The following is a 15705-nucleotide window of genomic DNA, read 5'->3' on the forward strand; positions in this document are numbered from 1 at the left end:
TCAATTGGCACAATTTGGAGAGTAATGGAAACCCAACTCGTAAATCATTTCCCAATATAGACAATAATAAAGTGAAATTTTATGCAGATTTTGTTCGAGTGAAATGTGTTGTTTTGTGACGTTACAGAAAAATTGAGAAATGATGATAAATTACAATAGGAAGAGATTACTGTTGTTGAAGGTGTGAGCGTTCTCCAGCGCTCCCAGCTGCTGCAGGCGGGCGTGCAGAATTCCCACCCTGTTACGAGACACAGGCAGAGTCAGAGACTTCCTGTCTGCAGCTACAGGTGCCGCCCCCTCTTGGCTCCTGTTAGGAGAAGGTGAAAAATGCTGAAGATTAGACGGCCTGTTCCCATTATGATATGAAGCGTGGACAGCTGCAATTTATAAATCACACTGATTGTGCAAAAGGTTTTTAGGTGACAAAATACTGGCAAATTACAGCAGCGTGCATGTGGAGAAAAAAGATAGCAAAAGAGTAAAAGCTCTTACCCAAGCAGCAGGGGCACGGGCCATACATTAATAACAAAATAACATGCCAGCAGCATTACAAATGAGAGAAAAACAGCAAAAGCAAGCAGTTAATAGGCATAGTAAAGTGTTGATCTTTACATGTGTATGCATTCATTTAAGCAATAAGCAGATTTAATTCGACCCTGATGTTCTTCAGTGCAAATAAGACCTGTCATGGCATTGCTGTGTCTTCTTGAGCATTCGCTCTACCTTGCAATGAATCTCTTCCCCATGTATCTGAACTGATGAAGGCAGATTCTGCAGGACAAAACAAGCCAGACATCACAAATACTGGAAATAAAATCAATCAGTCTTGACTGAAAATATAAAACATTTTAAAGACTAAATGTCTACAACACTGTTCAGGCATTTTTAAACCACTATTACAAATGCAAGACTTGTCTATACTCAAACATGTGTGATTCTGTTACTCAAAAGTTTTTTTACAAGGCAATATTTATATTCAAAGCCCTCGGGCTCATATTGTATTCTTCAGACAGCTTGGGTGACATCCTCAATGTTGACATTGTCACCATATTCAACATCTCCAGCATTATTCCCTGGCATCCTCATCCAATGAAAAAGACTCTTCCAAGGACAAAAGCCTTGCCAAAGACAAAATGAAGTCAGCTTTGCTGTGCAAAACACACTGACTGGTCGGACAAGTATAATGCTAAGTAAGCATGTACCATGCTGGAAATGCCAAAATTATTATCAAGTCTGTCCAGTGACACACAATGATCAACAATATGAAAAGCTACATTAAGGTCCAACGAACTGAAATAACCTGAGTCCACAGCAAGTGTGGTTTCCATAGAATGATATAACCACCCTTACCAAAAAATAGTACTTATAAGTATATAAAAAGTAAACTAGAAGTATACTTGAAACATACTTGCATATACTACTTTTTGGTAAGGGCAGTGGTGGGCACAGATAACCAAAAAATTTACTTCGATAACAGATAATTGAAAAGTTATCTTCGATAAAGATAAAACAATAAACCACTCAAAAATGTATCGGAAGTTACAGATAACCGATAACAGATAAATTCCAATATTATCTCTGGCACATTTACAACTACTAGTAAAACAAATTTAATAGCTTCTAATAATATTAAAAATAACAACAGACCCAAACAATAAGTCCACACTTCTTTCTTTCAACAGTCTGCCTCTGCTGGAAACTCTTGTTTCCTACAGCGTTCCGAGCACAGAGGCACCCTGAGAGCAGCTGTAAAGCCACCTCTCTATCAATAACAAAACTCCGGTCATGCGGAGGTCTTGAAAAATAAAGTCATATTGAGTTATGGTGTTGATTTATGAATAACATTAATACCGATAGAATAACTCCATTAATGTCAATTCTGTCATTTGTACAAAGTTAAAATATAACATATATCTTTTAATGTTGAATAATGCACTAATTCTGACGTTTTGTAACAAAGAGACAGATCGCAAAGGATTTTGGGTAAACATGCCTCTGCTAAACACTGATTGGTTCAGTCATTCATTATGTAAACCAACACGTTAATGTGACATCTGTCATGTGTTGGTGTTTAAATGTGCTTTTGTAAAATATTCCATTGTTTTATTTGTAAAAACAGGCATTTTTACGGAGCCCTGGAAGTGTCATCGCAAAATTTTTTGCATGTGGACATTCTCTCCACATTCTCTGTTTACAACATTCATTTGATGTTGTAAAACGTGCTTTACAGTGTGCGAGATGATTTTTCATGCAGGAATTTTTTGGACCAAGTTTCAGGTTAATCGTGCGTCCTGCATCGTGTAGTGTTCATGAAGTATCAAGCTGTGGTCAACATCTGACGACCACCTCCTGATCGCCGATCGTATGGTCGAATGAAAATCAAACCTGTTTGATATATTACTGTGGTCGACTGTCGTGAGGATATCCTGCTGCTGAAAGCTACAAGCAGCATCCAACCGTTCACACTGTGCCTGTGCAAACACTGCAGAGCTGTCTTGTAATAATGTTATTATTATTATTATTATTATTATTTTGCAGTTGTTTTGTTTTTAAACTTCATTTGTAAAAAAAAAAAAAAAAAAAAAAAAAGCCATTTGCAAAGCAAAAAAGTTGATTTGGCAATCATCTGACATAGGGGTCAAAATAAATAGAACACTGCCATCTACTGGTTCCCAGACACTGCCATGAACACTACTGGCCAGTAGATGCTAGATGGCAGTAGAGGCTTTCAAAACAAATTTTAGATAATCCCTGTCTGCTCACATTTAAAATGCGTGGAATTTAACAAATGCAATTAAAAAATCAACGTCTATAAACGCAGAGAATATATTCAAGAGAGTTTTAGGCACTAGAGTTTAATGCTGTTGTCCGCAGGGCCTGAACAGAGTATCTGAAATGCATTTGTCCTGTTGTGACGTACTGAGATTACATCATCCTACCTAAAATGCACTGCGGGGCAGAGCATGTGCTCACAAAACCTTAAAAATTAGCACATTACTTTAAAACTAAAACATATATCTGATATTTTTACTTTATGAAACTTCAGACATGACAATAATTTTAAATAACTTGTCCAAAATTAGTTTGGTTAAAATTTGAACCATAACTTTAAAATGTATGCCTCTGGATGACTTAGGTCATATTGTGAGCATATGAGTATGGTGTTAAAGGAAATTTAATCTTTTCTTTAATCTTTTTCTTTTTGGGGCTGTTCTCTTCTGTTTGCAAAGGTTATAACTGCGTCTGTTACAAAACTTTTAACAGGTGGGTGCTGAACTAATTTTAAAAATGCTTGTCGCTGTTCAGCTTTGTTTATCGCTTTAAAATTTATCGGATAAAAATTAATCGGAAGATAATTGGTCCGATAATGGTTTTTAAAGTTATCTAAAAAGATAATCCGATACTGAAAACATTATCTTCGATAATTATCTGTTATCGGATTATCGGAAGTGTGCCCACCACTGGATATAACTTAAATGCAAACTGTAGTGGTTCAAAGAGATTATCAGAGAATTGTCTGCATTTCTATAACACATTTCCATCTGAAGTAGATGCTCAGCGTGCTTTACAATGATGGCTCACATTCACCCATTCACACTCTCATGTCATTATACTGGCATACAAGGCAGAAACAAAACTTCTTCAAGAATTTTATAGAAGAAAGTTCATAAACTAGCTAGTAATCCAGGATCAAGCGTAGGTTTCTTCAGACAAGACATAATATCACAGTTGTGTTAGGAGTAAGTGACAGATTAACAATATTCAGACCTAATGGCTACAGAACGTCCAGTTTGCAGTCAGTCAAGAGCTAAACAGACCATTCGTAACTTGTACCAAGTATTATACCCACCCCACACACGTGCGCGCGCAACCCCCCCCACCCAAGTTATATAGACCTGGTGTGCCAAGTCATTACTTGGGAAAACACTGTGCCAAACGTGGTCTGCTGTAAAAGCTGGCTTACAAGTGTTACCAATTACTTCTTGATGTGTTTTGACCCAAGTCTCACCTCAAAGTGCTCATGTAGTTGTGTACTTACTCTATTAATGTAAAGAAGTCCATTAGTTCTGATGGAGCCGCTTTGTTCCAGTATGCAAAAAGGGCCTCTGTGTGTAGAAGTGATAAGAAACCAGTGAGCAAAGATTGCTTTGCTATTCAGACACACAGGAAGATTTTAAAAACGTGACACATCCACAGGGTTCTACCATCTGACATGCTCTTGAGGATATGCAGAAAGCACATGAGCAGGTTTTTGATCTCATCGCGGTCCAATTTGTCACATCTCAGCGTGGTGCTGCCCAGAGCTGACGTGCACGGGTTCTGATGCATGTGGACAGATGGAAAAAAATAAACAAAAAACCCACGTTATCACAAACAGCCAGCAGTTGTCGGCAAACCAAAACTCCAACCAGATAAAGAATGTCACTCAAAACTTCACAGATGAGAAATGCCAAGTGTTCTCAGCTTTGTGATAGCAACATCAATCAGGAGTCTGAAGAAGCGTTTTTAAAGTCAGACTGCAGGATCTGATGGAAAAGGTCAAATCAGAAGCACACACACTCCCACGTGGGACAATCAGAAGACTGATGGGAGAAGCTCTACACAAAAAAAAAAAAAAAAACGATTATCATAAATCAGAGTGTGCTGGAATCAAGTCCAAATTCTGGCAGCCAAGGCAGGAAAAACTCAGGAAGGTCAAACAGAATACTTGGATCAGAATGTTTCCCTCATGATGTCCATCCAGACAGACATCTTCACCAGTGTGGCCCGCCGTCGGACTGGTGTTCTCGCTGTTAGGATCCTGGGGTAGGTCTAGGATGGGCATGGTCAGCAGGGAGAAGTCCATGGTGACGCGCTTGGCAGAGCGCTTCAGAGGTGGGTCCATGTCAATAGGGGGCACGTTAACCGAGTGTCTCCTGGTAAATCTCTCCTTCTGGTGGAGCTGAGGAATCACCGTGCAGGGATATGAGGAGTGGGAACACTGGAGGAGCAGCTGTGAGGACAGCGTGTCCAAAGGTGCAGATAATACAACAATCAAGACAAAAATGTCCAGCGTTCTACGCAAACATCTGAAAGCCAGAAAACACTAAAAAATAAAAATAAATGCAGAAAAGAAATTATTATTTTGAAATGCTCACAAGACTCAAAATTTTTGAAACATTAAATATGGCATTTGATTCAGTTTCAATACAATTGAAACGAGCAATGCAGAATTTCAGTTATATATCATGAATTCAGAAAAGGATTACCATTATGAAATGCTCAAAACACTAAATGAAACATTTCTTGAACTCAACTATGAACAAGTTGCTTGAGAAATATGTCTTTCAAAATATTCAAGACACTAACTACTACACTACATGCACAACTTTATTCACTTCAAAACACTTGAAACAGTAAATGCCAGATTTTCTTCAAATGTCCAGATTACCAGTTATTTTTGTAATCTAGGCATCACAAGTTTTCTAATTACAAATTTATAGGGTTGTGTGTGGGGGGGGCACATGGAGCCATGTTGGCCCATGACCTATAATGTTGTGAAATGTTCAAAACACCCAATGAAACAATTATTTCTGCAAATGTTTCCTTTCTATGAAAGCCTAAATGAAGCCATTGGTTTAGAAAATAATCAATGTTTCATAACATTCAAAGCACTAAAAGCAGTTGGTTTCAGAAAATAATTGTTTTCAAAATGTGCAAAACAGTAAAAAAAAAAAAAAAAAAGTTTTATAAATTGATGTACTTGAAATTATTATGCTGAATTTCCCTCAGATTACATCTTTAAAGAAAAAAGCAGTAAATAAATCATTAATTCAGACAAACATTGCCATGTTGAAATTCTAAATACACTAAATGAGACACTTCATTTGTTAAAAAATGATTCCCTGATTCAAAGTACTGAGTTGCTTTTTTTTTTTTTTTTGGGTGGGGGGGGGGGGGGTCCTGTTTCAAAACATTCTAAGCGCTAAAAGCATTTGGCTTGGAACCTTATTCCATTTCAAAATAATTGAAATAATAAATAAATATAGATTCATTCACTCAGTCAAAGAGTACTGTTGTGAAACATTAAAAACCCTCAATGAACCAGCTGGTTTAGAAAATGAGTCAGTCAGCCAGATGACTCCCTCCGTGCAATGCGTCAACACACGATATGTAAATCAAGCGTGGCCCCAGTCCTAGTGATGCCGGTAACGTGTTAATCTAATGTTTCTTTGTAGGCTCTCAGTTGTCCAGGTGGTTTCCATAGTAGAGAAGCTTGAATCTTCAACTGGACTGGGTCGCTTGACGCGAGGACGTTTCGCTTCAAATCGCAGAAGCTTCCTCAGCTAAAATTCTTGCTCTGGTGGTCTGACTTCTGTCTTGACTCTTGTAGAGAAGAATAACTAGAAGCCACAAAAGCTGGAGTTTTAAACCTAACCAGACCCATCCTACCGAGAGGCAGACTGCTATAGAGGGTTTTCAATCACATGACCGATTTGCTGCAGGACAGGTGCCATCTCCATTCTGGATTACAAGGAGGCTGGCGCGTGATAGAAAAATGAAGAGAATGTCCGGTTATTACGAGGCTTTAAATCCTCGAGATAAAGTTATTTATCGTGATAGATGTGTAGCAGTTGGTTCAGTGGATCCGTATCTTATACCAGATAGTGAATTTAGTGGTGATGTAATGAACTGGCCGACAGTGTCACACTGCGATACTGTGAACTAGGAAGCTGCCGACCAGGTCAGCCTCGCCGACCTCCTGTAGAGCATCACAGGGGAGCTCTGAAAGCGGAGGTCGTCTTGAAGTCCTGAGCGATTTCTCTCACCAGGCGCTAGAAGGGCAGCTTGCAGATCAGCAGCTCAGTGCTCGAGGACCACAATGTAAATAAGCATCCGTATTGGAAGCGATCTTGTGTTATCCTCGGCGGTATTTTTATGTATTCTTATATAATTTTATTGCCGAATAAAATAAGATAAAATTCTGGGAGCAGTGGATTTCTGGTAGTGGCGGATCTCTCTCAGCGCCACGGTGCCGTGAGGCTTCTTCACACCGACGTTAAAGCTTCTGCAATTGTTCGCCAAATGCACGTATCGTATCACAGCGGCCACCGCGTCGTAATCCAGAATGGCCACAGGACACAAAATGACGTGACCGATACGTCACATGAAAACCCTTTATAGGCTAGTGACTAAACAATAGCTCTAATTAGCAACTATTGTGCTCTAGTTAGCACTCTCCTAATGACAGGGCAGCTGTCCCTCCTAATGATGGGATGGATGCCTTTCTGATGGCTCCCTTGACGACTCTCCTGATGACGTGAATGACTCATTACCATGAACAAAAGACTGAAACTCCTTTGACCTGAGTACTCCATTGTAAACAGGGGACAAAGCCTGTCTCAGATCTTACTCTAATCTAATCACTTTTTTTAGTAACGAGTAATCTAAGGCGTTAATCTTTCCAAATCAGTAATCAGATTAAAGTTACTTCTCCAAGTCACTGTGCGTTACTATTATTTTTGCATTGTGGGTCGATCCGGTTGTTAAGTGTGACGTAACGCGTCATGTGATTTTCAACTTCCGGCTCCAAACAAAAAAGGCGCGCTGTCATTATCATTGAGAACTGCACTGAGACGATCTGATCAGGCTGCACTTACACCATTGCACACAGACAACAGCATTAACATCGCAACATAAAACGCTTTTATATTGTGCCTAAAACTCTCCTGGATATATTAACTGGGTTTTTAGACGTTGTTACTGCGTTTGTTTTAGGTAAAAATCTCAGACGCTCAGGTTGTTTCTCCGTTATTTTCAATGGGAGTTGCTGCGAGCTGCGATCGCTTCCTGTTCATGTCGTTCGGGGAGAAAGTGAAGTTTGCACTTTAACGTCCTATTTATTGTAATAAATATTTTTTTTTTTATTAACAAACAGACATGTATATTTTACCTGTGCATAATAAAATATGTAAAGTAAAAGAAAAAAAATGTATTAAGTGTTCTGACCATAGAGCCAGACGAATGCGTTTAACGGAGGTGGAGGCGGAGAAGGGAGGGACGGAGGTTTGCGCACACTGTAAAAACAAACTAAACTTAAACTGTAAATCCTTAAAAGGATCATACAGACGTAACTTTAATTGTAAACTTGGAGGTCTTTGGACCCGGAAACAGATTTATCACGTGATGCGTTACGTCAGCGCTTAACAACCGGATAGCAGCATTAAACTTAGTCCGTGGGCAGGAGGTCGGGATTTGACTGACTTAAGCGAGCTGTGAGCTTTTCATCCATGGTTTTCTGCAGCAGCTCGACTTGTCCTCACCTCTTAAAGCGCGGTGACAACAGCACACCTGCACTGAGCTTTACAAAGACATTTTTATGTTTTTTTTTCTCTTTTATATAGAATTCTGAGCTGAGCCGCTCCGTATCTGCTGCTAAAAACATCTGATCCTCCGCGACACGCCAACAACTACTCCTATTTTACACTCAAATGCACCTAAACTCTCTTTCTGAGGACCACACGATGTGAAAACGCAATAAAACTTTCTTACGTGTAAATCTGGTCATGTTTTCTGCATAAATAAATGTTATCCATTCTTTGTGCTCAAACGCCAAAGCAGGGGCGAATCCAGATGGAATGGGGGCGTGGGGCAGGGATGTGGCCCCCCCAAACAACACCCCTAGATTAAAGGTCCAGTTTTGAAACCTTTTTTTACTACAACTACTAATACTACTTACAATAATAATTTTGACAAGTAAAATGTTTAGAGAGAATTTAAATGTTAGAAAAATGTTAGAAAGAATTTAATAGTTACATTTATAAACAATGTAGGTTAGAAATTGCAAGTTTTACTGTTACAGTGCTGTCAACAGTTAAATATGAGGTCAAGAAAGAGGCCTTATTTTATTTTTTATAAAACAAGTATTTATTTTCATTGAAGTCAAGAAAGGGTGACTACAACCCCTGGCAAAAATTATGGAATCACCGGCCTCAGAGGATGTTCATTCAGTTGTTTAATTTTGTAGAAAAAAAGCAGATCACAGACATGACACAAAACTAAAGTCATTTCAAATGGCAACTTTCTGGCTTTAAGAAACACTATAAGAAATCAAGAAAAAAAAAGATTGTGGCAGTCAGTAACGGTTACTTTTTTAGACCAAGCAGAGGAAAAAAATATGGAATCACTCAATTCTGAGGAAAAAATTATGGAATCACCCTGTAAATTTTCATCCCCCAAATTAACACCTGCATCAAATCAGATATGCTCATTGACATTGACCCTATGTGTCTTTTTGCAAGGAATGTTTTTGCAGTTTTTGCTCTATGGCAAGATGCATTATCATCTTGAAAAATGATTTCGTCATCCCCAAACATCCTTTCAATTGTCCAAAATATTAACATAAACTTGTGCATTTATTGATGATGTAATGACAGCCATCTCCCCAGTGCCTTTACCTGACATGCAGCCCCATATCATCAATGACTGTGGAAATTTACATGTTCTCTTCAGGCAGTCATCTTTATAAATCTCATTGGAAAGGCACCAAACAAAAGTTCCAGCATCATCACCTTGCCCAATGCAGATTCAAGATTCATCACTGAATATGACTTTCATCCAGTCATCCACAGTCCACAATTGCTTTTCCTTAGCCCATTGTATCCTTGTTTTTTTCTGTTTAGGTGTTAATGATGCCTTTTGTTTAGCTTTTCTGTATGTAAATCCCATTTCCTTTAGGCGGTTTCTTACAGTTCGGTCACAGACGTTGACTCCAGTTTTCTCCCATTCATTCCTCATTTGTTTTGTTGTACATTTTTCAATTTTTGAGACATATTGCTTTAAGTTTTCTGTCTTGACGCTTTGATGTCTTCCTTGGTCTACCAGTATGTTTGCCTTTAACAACCTTCCCATGTTGTTTGTATTTGGTCCAGAGTTTAGACACAGCTGACTGTGAACAACCAACATCTTTTGCAACATTGTGTGATGATTTACTCTCTTTTAAGAGTTTGATAATCCTCTCCTTTGTTTCAATTGACATCTCTCGTGTTGGAGCCATGATTCATGTCAGTCCACTTGGTGTAACAGCTCTCCAAGGTGTGTTCACTCCTTTTTAGATGCAGACTAACGAGCAGATCTGATATGATGCAGGTGTTAGTTTTGGGAATGAAAATTTACAGGGTGATTCCATAATTTTTTCCTCAGAATTGAGTGATTCCATATTTTTTTCCTCTGCTTGGTCTAAAAAAGTAACCGTTACTGACTGCCACAATCTTTTTTTCTTGATTTCTTATAGTGTTTCTTAAAGCCAGAAAGTTGCCATTTGAAATGACTTTAGTTTTGTGTCATGTCTGTGATCTGCTTTTTTTCTACAAAATTAAACAACTGAATGAACATCCTCCGAGGCCGGTGATTCCATAATTTTTGCCAGGGGTTGTATAAAGTGAGTTTTGTCAAAACAGGTAACATTGTCATGTTGAGGCGGCAGAGGGTTGTTGTCGGCAGCTGGGGAAGTAACTAAAAAAATAACTAGTAATCTAACAGTTACTTTTACAACTGAGTAATCCATAAAGTAACTAAGTTACTCTTTCAAGGAGTAATCTAATTAGATTACGTTTTCAAAGTAACTGTGGCAATACTGCCCAGTCCTAGTTTACACTGCGGGTTTGGGACCTTAAGAAAACCCTCACCTTTTCCAGAGAGTTGGCCTTGTCAGTGGTTTTGTCCTGCAGGCTAGTCCCAGAGTCAGTGGAGGCCAGAGAGCCGCGAGAGTCAGCGTGATGAACTGAGCTGACATTAGGAGTGGAGCTGTGAGGCGAGGCTGCAGCAGTGGAGCAAAAAAAAAAAAAACAGTTCCAGAATGAATAAATATAATTCTGAAGTCTTCTGTAAACCCAAATAATCATGTATTCACAGCATGTGAGCTCTCTGGAAGAGTTCAACTAATAAAAAAATAAGATAAAGGTGAATCAGCGTTGCCAGAGATGTGTGCTCTTGTGATCGCCTTCGTCTCTATATAACTATGTTTGTATGTATGTTTGCAAGATATCTTAAGAATGCCTTGTTGTTTCTTTTTAACTAGACTTGGCAAGTACCTTGGACATATGGACATCAACTAAGTGATCAAAATCACAGGTCACAGTTAAATTTCCAGAAAACCAGAAAATGGCAAATTTTATAGAAATGAGTTCATAAATCAACTTTATTGTGAGAGAACGTGACTGTTTAAAGCCCATGTAATATTTTCTCCACATGCTTTTTACTTTGGGGTCTTCAGGATCCTGGTGTTTCCTGTGTTACTGTATGGTTGTGAGACATGGACACCAGTGTTAACCTAAGGTGTGACTGGATGTCTTTGTTCTTCAGTCATGTCAGAGGATCCTTAAGAGTGGAATGACTTTGTGTCAGTTGAACTGTTACTTAGGGAAATTCAGAAGAGGAGTACGACTTGCATTGCCAGGAAACATCACTTACAACATCTTGGCCATGTGGCACCTTTATCTTTGTATGAACAAGCACATAGGTGTTGAGGACTCCAGTGACAAGCCAAGGGGACGCCCACTTTCAACCATCTGTCTGTCGCAGAGGTGGGGATGGACCACTTGTCTGCCAGAGTGGTTGCCATCCAGGACCCAAGGCAGTTTCATAGTAGATGCAGTGACACAGATCATGAGCACATGCTCCCAGACCTGACCTGATACTTAGAAATGTGGACATGGTGTCTTCTTTCAGCACATCTGATCTAGGTTTTTTTCATGAATGTGTTTGCTGTGATATCCCCACATGATTAAAAACGATAATTTCCATGTCCAGAAATTGTGGAATTTGAGAAAGGAGGAGATGACAGTGTCATTTGATGTTTGCTGTGTAGTTTTTCTACTATGTGGTTTGAGATGATTCCCAAATTTCTATTTGAATCGTGTCAAAATGATTTTTCAGAAACTGCTCGTTTGTTCTATCTTTTGTGTACTGTTATTCTTCTCTTCCCTGTTCCCATTTTTGCTTGGGGTAGCTCATGTAGGTCAGCAAGTTGATTTGACATTTTTTTCCACCAGATGCTCTACCTGACGTGACTCCAGATGTACATGGAGAATGGGGCATAAGTGCCTTTCAACCAGGAATAGTCTATTTGGGAGACAACAGGCAACCACTGCACCACACTGCACCTCCTCCCATCATTCGGACCCGGCGCCACGAGGGGGCGTTCGGGGGTGACGCCCCCTCACATCATCAACCTCGCCCCCTCGGATGAGAGAGTTATCAAAAATAAAAAAGAAAGAAAAAGAAATACTGGAAAATATAGCACCTCGCAGTTTCACTGATTTTTTTAGTCCAATTTTGCATGCTTTTTTTTTTTTTTTTTTTACAACGCATTGTGCTCTGCGTCCTCATTGAGCAGGCCGGTGTTCTGTCGAGATGACGGACACCTGTTGCGGCACCGCGAAGGGAGAGTACGTGCATTGTGTCTGTTTATAAGAATCTTCTCGCCCAGAAGAAAAAAGAGCGCCAACAACTACCCATAACTGTGTTCTTCACTCGGAAAAAGACACCTGCAGCGAGGTGTGAGTGGAAAAAGGCGCGACAGTAGAGCGGCGGCCAGGACGAAGAGGTGCGATCAGAGGAACTGTGAAATACTGGTCAGTCACTATTAATAATTTCTTATGTGTCCAACCTCGTAGGTTGATCGTTAAAATTAAATTCGTTAGTTCCATCATAATTATTTATAGGAAAACATTCTATTTTTATTTCTCAAACAAATGTTTGGGCCTGAAAACAGGTTGGTCTTATTTTTCTACTAAGGTTTGAACTTTGAGAGTGTTTACACACGAGAGAAAAGTGAGAAAATGTTAATGCCTGTTTGAGAAAAATGTTTAAAGTGTGTCGTGAGGGGTTTTACAGCCTTAAAACGCCTATAATAATTGTAAAAAATAACGCTGACTACTTCGTGGATTTCGTCTATTGCGGGCTATTTTTAGAACGTAACTCCCGCGATAAACGAGGGGGTCACTGTATATCTACATGAAAGGTTTATCTTTGACCCGTTGTGTGACTGTCATGCCCAACTGCGCTGTGTTTGCACTTGTAATGGAGGGCTGTATTTGGGGTTAATCTACTGTCTCATGTCGTTTCTCAGATCAGTTGTTGGTTTGGTTTTGTGGTATGCAGGAGATCACTTGACCGAGGGTCTATACGTTCAAATAATAATTCAAAAAATACTGTCATCACTCTTTACTCTTAGTCAGTCTCTTACAACGGTGTAGCCTAAATACACGCGCTTTCTAGGAGCGCACCCAATTCATTATGCACGCTCAGAGGCAGGTACCCTCTGGTGCACACTTTTTTTGGAGGACCCCGCCCCCTGTGATAAACTCATCGCCCCCTTAATATTTTTTTTCTGGCACCGGGCCTGCCATCATTATATAGTGTATGTGTGAAATTTATTATAAATGCATCTTTGCACATTTACTCCAAATTCTGTCAACCCCACTATTAAATAATCATGCTTCTTTCTGCCACTGTTGGCTGCCTCTAAGTGGACAAATGAGACAATTCCAGCTGTGTTAGCTTTGACTTTACACTTGGCACAAAACAAGGATTCACCTGTTCCAGATATGACTCCAAACACGTCTTTGTGGAGAGCGTTTTCTATACAGCTGCCTGGCTTCTGTGGAGTCATCATGGAGTTAGGAACCAGAGAGTCCTCCTTAGCGCTCTGGTGACAAAAAGCAACAGTAAGCCTTGGACTTTTCCACAAACAAATCCTAGCAGTACCCCGGTTGAACCACTAGGTGTCAGGCTTACATTGTTTTGACTAACGGATGCTGACTCCTTGATGTCGAGTCTGTGGACGTTCTCCTGGAGGAGGCCAAACAGGGGGAGGTAGAGGGTAGCAAGTCTGGCCTGCTGGCTCTGGAATTATATATGTGCTTATGAGTCATACTGTCATAAAATTCATATATACTCAGAGTTTACCCAAAGTCTGGGGGTCATGCACACTTATTCTTTCCACCATTCACTCCACAGAGACTCACTTTTGCAGCATAGCGATCGTCAAAGGTGTGTTTGACCATAAGGCCCTTGAGCACCTGGATGGCGATCTGACGGATCTCTCTGATTTCCTGCAGAGCCCCGCTCACCTCCCTGAGCAGAAACCCAACTAGGAAGTGGTTTTGACAGAAGTCATCTGTCAGAGAATAGTCCAGCTGAAGATCTAAAGGAGGTGTCATTGAGAATGTCAATTACAGAGAATAAGACAGGAAACATTTTAAATGTACAGTACACACTCTTTAAGAAGATGGATGATTCACCTACCTTGAAACCGTTGAAATCTACCCTTTCCAAAGGGCATGGGCAGGTTCAGAGGGACATAGTGCTCATGGTTGCAAACAACCCGCAGGAACTCAAACTTGAACTCATACAACGTCTGGAAGGAAACCCCAAGAAAAAAGTTTTTTTTCATCCTACTGTAAGTTCACTTTTCATAACCCTATGACATATGACAAGATCATTAGCAATCAGGCCTCTGAGTTCTTCACTCAGCTTGGAAGATAAATACTTGAGAAATTAGTTTCAGAGGAAATGAATGAGAACTGTGATGGCAGCAACATACTTGGGAATCACATACCAACAAAAGAAGACCCAGCTCCCCATATTTCAGCAGACTTTAAATGTTGCTGGAACAAAGACTGTGTATCGTTGATGCAAATCTTATTTTCCTCACATTTTGAAAGGATTTCTATCGGTTAGTATAAAATAAATGACACCTGCGTTCACAAATATTAGTCCTTTACTTAATGGCTTGCAGCTGACGTTGGCTGATGTAGCAGATTCTCAAAAATCTCTATGAAATGCCAGAGAAGGCTCAGTCCAAGGGTCCAAATTTCCTTTCGTCAACACAGGTCAATGTAGATCAGTGAAGGACAACATTCTACTGGTGGAGCTTGACATTTGGTGACAGTGCTCTGGCTTACGATACGGCGTAGTTCAACTTTCGCCGGGCAGGCGCAGTGGTAGCGCACTCCCCAGAGCAGTAACGTACCTTGCAGGAGCTGATTGTTCCCTCAACATTTGAAACTTCAAGTGATATAGCCTATATAAACTCAACATCTGCGACTGCGTCAGTTGCTACTGATGCGTCATCAAGACAGGTTCAAGTGTTCTTTGACATTTCTTCATATTTCTTCATCCTCAAGGGATCCAGAGGAGGTGGCGTGTCCAGTCAAACCTCTGACATTGGCTAGTAGAGTTGAATGGAGCAATAACAGTGTACTGGCAGAGATGACGGAGTGGTAGCGGAGCTCAGTCCTTGCTAGCATTGTAGCAAGAATGTCAAAGATTTTAAGCATGCTGATGTTGTTGCTGCAAATGTTTCTGGGACCAAGACAAACATCTGCTTTCCCCGACTGATGTTGACTTCAGAGCTGTTCAGAGCTCTCTGTCGGCAAACGTCGGGCTAATCATCAGAGTGTGAATGCAACATAAGTGTATGCAATTTAGGTGGGAGTAGAAGTAAGTCTTCAACAGTATGAGTCCTAAAGCCCAGTGGTGCCGGTGTTTATCCCCGGATTCGGTAATATAAAGCAGATGACAGTGTATGACTCCCTTTGGATGGGACAGCAGTCCAACGTAGGATACGTTACCAGCCAAGGTTAGCACTCATTTACAGCTGGGTGAACTGGGACAACGCACATGTAGTTTCAAAGAGTGACCCTGTCTGCCTGTCTGTTT

At 40.1% G+C, this 15705-nt stretch overlaps 1 protein-coding gene across 11 annotated transcripts in view; it reads right to left on the bottom strand.

The window, feature by feature from the left end:
* dock9b (dedicator of cytokinesis 9b) overlaps nucleotides 1–15705 on the bottom strand; it is a 144543-nt gene that overhangs the window by 39771 nt on the left and 89067 nt on the right. For 7 of the 11 annotated variants that reach the window (XM_034176790.1, XM_034176774.1, XM_034176758.1 and 4 more), the window contains exons 29-37: nucleotides 14290–14401; nucleotides 14010–14188; nucleotides 13780–13887; nucleotides 13579–13690; nucleotides 10668–10798; nucleotides 4206–4320; nucleotides 4040–4106; nucleotides 724–771; nucleotides 171–307 (exon numbers count right to left, since the gene is read on the bottom strand). In XM_034176790.1, the coding sequence (XP_034032681.1) occupies nucleotides 171–307; nucleotides 724–771; nucleotides 4040–4106; nucleotides 4206–4320; nucleotides 10668–10798; nucleotides 13579–13690; nucleotides 13780–13887; nucleotides 14010–14188; nucleotides 14290–14401 (1009 nt within the window). Of the gene's footprint in view, nucleotides 1–170; nucleotides 308–723; nucleotides 772–4039; nucleotides 4107–4205; nucleotides 4321–4369; nucleotides 4994–10667; nucleotides 10799–13578; nucleotides 13691–13779; nucleotides 13888–14009; nucleotides 14189–14289; nucleotides 14402–15705 lie in introns of those variants that run through there. The other 4 variants (XM_034176822.1, XM_034176799.1, XM_034176831.1 and 1 more) reach the window with 2 other exon arrangements.

Source organism: Thalassophryne amazonica, chromosome 1 (genome assembly GCF_902500255.1).
Source record: "Thalassophryne amazonica chromosome 1, fThaAma1.1, whole genome shotgun sequence".
NCBI classification, from domain to species: Eukaryota; Metazoa; Chordata; class Actinopteri; order Batrachoidiformes; family Batrachoididae; genus Thalassophryne; species Thalassophryne amazonica.